Here is a 4573-nt window from a genome sequence, read left to right on the forward strand (position 1 = left end):
GGGCAGTTGGGCGGGCGGGCACGTCCTGAGTGGCTCGGCCCGGCCCGCAGTGCCTGGTAGAAGCTGTGCTGGTGCTGGACGTGCTCTGCCGGCAGGACCCCGCCCTCCTGTACCGCACGCTCCCCTGCCTGAAGGCCCTGCACGCCCGGCTGTGTGGGGACCCCCCCTGCGTGCGGGCGCTGCTGCCCGTGGCCCAGTTCTTCCTGAACCACGGTGAGCCTCGCCACTGCCCGGCCAGGGGTGGCACGGCGCAGGCCGGCCCTTCCCTCTGCAGATCGGTAGTGCCTGGTGGGCTGTGAGCACCGGAGGGTTTGCGTCGCGTTTACGCAGCGAATTCCAACGTCACCTCTGTCGGTCTCGGGACTCTGCCTGGGTTTCCTGAGGGCGCCACAGTGGGCGCCTGGATGCGCCTTTCAGAGAATGTTTCGGTGGCTTCCACTCGGGGTGGGCTGAGGCGGCCTGACTGCCACAGAGAGGCTCTCGTGCCAAGGTGAGGACGCCCCGCCTGGTCTCCCCCTGACGTGCGGCACCTTTCAGGGGAGGCCGCGGCCGTGGACTCGGAGGCCATCTGCCAGCACCTGTTCACCAGGATACCTTCTGAACTCTTCCACAGCCCGGCGCTGGCCTTCGAATTCATCCAGTTCTGCAGGGACAACCTTCACCTGTTTGGCAGGAACCTGGGCATTCTCAGATCAAGCTTCCCCAACCTCTTTAAGGTACAGCCGACTGTGCCTGGGCCCTCGGGCTCCCCGGCTGTCCCTGGGTGCAGGGACAGGGCTGTGCAGGCCCCGGCTCCCCTGCGCTGTGGGTGCCTCGCGCTAGTGCTGGCTGGGACCCCAGGGCCTGGGGCGCTCCCAGTCGGCAGGAGTAGAGGGGAGACTCGGAGACCGAGATGCCCCTAGGTGACTTATGACAGCATCGCTGTCGGGGAAGACTCATGCCAGCTCTCGGGAAGGCCTGACTTTGTAGTTCTGTTCTAGAATGCGTACAGATGTTATCACCCGGGAGCCTTGTCTGGCATGTTCAGTGGTGGCCTTTGATGTGTCTTTGCGGCACGCCCTGGCAGCCTGTTCAAAGTCAGCTGGAGATTCAGGCCCTTCATTAGGGAGGAAACATCCATGGCAGGTGGAAGCGACGGATTGCGTTGTCAGTACAAAAGCGGACACAGCAACCGAGAGAATTGTGAAAGAATAAACCAGGAGTGTTTTCAGACCCCTGGGCCACAGTGAGGTGGGAGGCTAGGTGGGGACCCTGCCGGATGGGGTTTAGGGCCATGACAGGTGACGGGTCACCACCAGTGGACGCTCTGCCTCCACGCCGCCCGCTGCCCGGCTTCCCCTGGGCTGCCCGAGCGCCGTCCTGTTCCTGCAGTTCCTGGCCTGGAACAGCCCGCCCCTCACCTCTGAGTTTGTGGCGCTGCTGCCCTCGCTGGTGGACGCCAGCACTGCCCTGGAGATGCTCCACGCGCTGCTCGACCTGCCCTGTCTGACGGCAGCCTTGGACCTGCAGCTCAGGTGAGCCCCGCGCCGCCCAGCCCCGTCCCAGCTGGGTCCCACGCCCGGCCCTGCACCCAGCGCACGTCCGCTGGCTGTGGAGGGTGCCAGGGCTCCCCAGCAGAGGGCCTCCCTGTGGCTCTTGCGCACACACTCGTCTCCGCCCCACCTCGCAGGCGCAGGCCCCAAGGCCCGTTGCTGGGTCACTGCCGTGGTGTCATGGCGACCTCGGCCCGTCCCTCTCAGATCGTTGTTGCCTCTGAGGGCGGCAGGGCCACGTCGACCTCTCTGACCGGTGCCTGGGCCCGGGCTTGAGCCCAGCCTCAGGCAGCGGGCTGCTCACAGGTCGTCGCCAAGTGTGTCGGCGGAGAGGCCGCTCTGGGACGCCTCCCTTCGGACCCCCAGCTGCCTGGAGGCCTTCCGGGACCCACAGTTCCAGGGCCTCTTCCAGCACCTGCTGCGAGCCAAGGCCAGTGGGACCACCGAGAGGTAGGAGCCACCGGGCCCCTCTGGGGGGCCGTGGGGGCCGAGTGCAGTCGCGCAGCTCGCACGTTGGTGCGTGTCCCGGTGCGGCGCGGGCACCCAGTGGGCCGTGCTGTCCCCAGGCTGGCGCCGCTCCACCACCTGCTGCAGCCCATGGCCAGCTGTGCTCGAGTGGTCCAGTGCGCCGAGGCTGTGCCGCTCCTGCTCCAGGTGTTCTTCTCGGCGGTGGCCCAGGTGAGCCAGCTGCCTCACACCCACGGCAAGGCCCCCCCCCCCGCGCTGGCCTTGACCTTGGCGGGGACCTCAGCTTCCTGCGGGCAGAAGGGCCCCTCCTCAGGTCAGAGAGCAGCCACACAGCAGCCCCAGCCAAGGTCCTGGCCGGAAGGCCGCCAGCCCCCCCCAGAACAAGCCCGTGAGTGGCCGCCGCGCCGCAGAGGCAGCAGAAGGTGGCGTCCAGGAGACGGGGCTGAACCTGTCTCGCACTTCTGCTTCCAGCTCTCTGACAGGGCCCTGACCAACCGGCTGGCGCTGCTGCTTCTAGAGAGAAGCGACTCGCTCTACCAGGTGCCCCAGTACGAGGCTCGCGTGCACAGGTGGGTGCCTGCCGGCCCCAGGGGCTTCACTGCTCTACGGCTCGAGCGCCGGGCTCCCAGGTTGCATGCCCCTCACGTGCGCCTGCCATGGCTTCGGGTACACGCTTTGCCCTCTGCCAGCACAGCGCCGCTCTCCAGGCAGGGCCCGCAGCAGTGTGCATCCTTCCACCCCCAGGGCCTTCCCTGGCACTTCCTGGGTCACTCCTCAGACCAATCCAGAATGTTCCGTGTCCTTCCCTCTTCCTGTAAGCCTGTTGTGTTCAGCACTGGCCCAGTTCCCCTTCCACAGAGCCTTCGAAGGTCCCTCTCCCACTGTCCCCTTGCTGAAGGCCCGACACATCGGCACTTGTTCACCCTCTCACCCAGGGCCCGGGACTGAGCAGAGTCTGGCCCAGCCTCCTCCCTGGCGGGGCGCTGGGTTCCCTGAGGACCAGAACTCTCTCGCCCTCCTCGGAGCAGCCTCGGCGGGTGCTTCCACCCGCACCTGGGCCCTTGCTCTGGCTGAGGGGCTGTGGTCTGGGCTGGCCAGAGGACCAAGCCCCAGGTCCCCTCCTCTGGGCAGGGTGCTGAGCGCCCAGTTCCTGGCCCTGTGTCAGCTGCGGCCCTCCCTGGTGGTGGAGCTGGCGAAGGAGCTGCTGGAGTTCGTGGGCAGCGCGAGCGGCGTCCGGAGCAGAGGGAGCATGCTCACCTGCGTGGTAAGGCCAGGCCCGCGCCCGTCCCTCCCCTGAGAGGAGGCCTGGGCGCGGGCTGAGGCCGGTCCCTGACCAGGTGTGGGCCGTCGGCGAGTACCTGTCAGTGTCCTGGGACCGGCGATGTACCGTGGAGCAGATCAACAAGTTCTTTGAGGCCCTGGAAGCCCTGCTGTTTGAGGTCGCCCAGTCCCGCCCCTCTGCCGCCCTCCCCAAGTGTCCGCCGCAGGTCATCACCGTGCTCATGACCACACTGACCAAGCTGGCCTCCCGGAGTCAAGACCTCATCCCTCGGTACTGGTTAGGGGCGGGAGGAGGGGCCCAGTGGCGGATGGCGTGTCCGCGGCAGGGTCTGGCTGGGTGGCTGGGCTGTGCGGGCACTCTGAGCCGCGCACCCTACTCGGCCATGCTAGCGGGGGCTCCGGGAGCCGGCCCCGCCGCGCAGAGTGCGTCTGACCGCACGCCCTTCGCCCGCAGGGTCTCTCTGTTCTTGTCCAAAATGAGGACCCTGGCCCAGAGCCCGGCCATGAGCTCAGCCCACGGCGAGGCGGACGCGGCGGCCGTGCGCACCCGGGCCACCGAGCTGCTGAACCTGCTGAAGATGCCAAGCGTGGCCCAGTTTGTCTTCACGCCCAGCGCGGAGGTGTCTGAGCCCCGCTACCACCGTGACGGCAACACGGCGCTGCCCCTGGCCCTGCGCACCGTCAGCCGGTTGGTGGAGAAGGAGGCCATCTCCTGCCAGGGCGAAGGGGCGGTGGCGCAGGCGGGGGGCTCCGTGTGAGGCCCGGCCAGCTCAGCGGTGCGTGGCGGGGTGCTGACCCCTCTCTGGCGGCCCTGCTGCGCTGTGTATTAAGCAGCCCCGGTTTGTGGCTTGGCCCTCTGCGGGCTGGCAGGAGTAGCTCGGTGGGCCCTGGTACTCCTTGATCTGGAGATAAGAAGAGGCACACAGAATTCAGCCTCCCTCAAGTGTCCCAACATGGCCTGGCTGCTCGCTTTCCTTCCCTCCACCCAGTGGCAGCTCCCACAGCCACAGCAAGGTAGGGGGCCGGCGCGCCAGGCAGCTGGTGCCCTTCTCAGGGCCGACGTGCAAGGGCTGGACCCAGGGACCCCTGAGCCCTAGATGTCCCGTAAGTCACATCATCAGCACAGGCGGCGGGCAGCCTGTGAGCCCCGAGGCGCTCATGCCCCCTTGAAATGCCCGTCCGCGTCCCCCTTCTGGCCGGGCTGGAGGAGCTGCCACTTTTGCAGACCTGCAGCTCCCCTGGCCGCGGGCCGGCCTCCTGTGCCTCTCAGCAGACTCCGAGGCCTGCCGGGG

The 4573-nt window shown here is 67.8% G+C and overlaps 1 protein-coding gene across 2 annotated transcripts in view; it reads left to right on the top strand.

Annotated features, from left to right (window-relative positions):
* The window catches only part of AP5Z1 (adaptor-related protein complex 5, zeta 1 subunit), an 11320-nt gene extending 6753 nt beyond the window's left edge, over nucleotides 1-4567 (top strand). Inside the window, exons 9-18 of one of the 2 annotated variants that reach the window (XM_012732046.1) lie at nucleotides 51-213; nucleotides 394-490; nucleotides 614-716; nucleotides 1372-1514; nucleotides 1839-1982; nucleotides 2099-2210; nucleotides 2472-2569; nucleotides 3132-3264; nucleotides 3338-3552; nucleotides 3736-4567. In XM_012732046.1, the coding sequence (XP_012587500.1) occupies nucleotides 51-213; nucleotides 394-490; nucleotides 614-716; nucleotides 1372-1514; nucleotides 1839-1982; nucleotides 2099-2210; nucleotides 2472-2569; nucleotides 3132-3264; nucleotides 3338-3552; nucleotides 3736-4039 (1512 nt within the window). In that variant the 3' untranslated portion in view covers nucleotides 4040-4567. Of the gene's footprint in view, nucleotides 1-50; nucleotides 214-393; nucleotides 491-537; nucleotides 717-1371; nucleotides 1515-1838; nucleotides 1983-2098; nucleotides 2211-2471; nucleotides 2570-3131; nucleotides 3265-3337; nucleotides 3553-3735 lie in introns of both variants that reach the window. The other variant, XM_004691642.2, reaches the window with a different exon arrangement.
* Nucleotides 4568-4573: the final 6 nt, after the last annotated feature.

The sequence above is a fragment of the Condylura cristata genome, unplaced genomic scaffold (assembly GCF_000260355.1).
Source record: "Condylura cristata isolate star-nosed mole 26May11 unplaced genomic scaffold, ConCri1.0 scaffold00032, whole genome shotgun sequence".
NCBI lineage: Eukaryota > Metazoa > Chordata > Mammalia > Eulipotyphla > Talpidae > Condylura > Condylura cristata.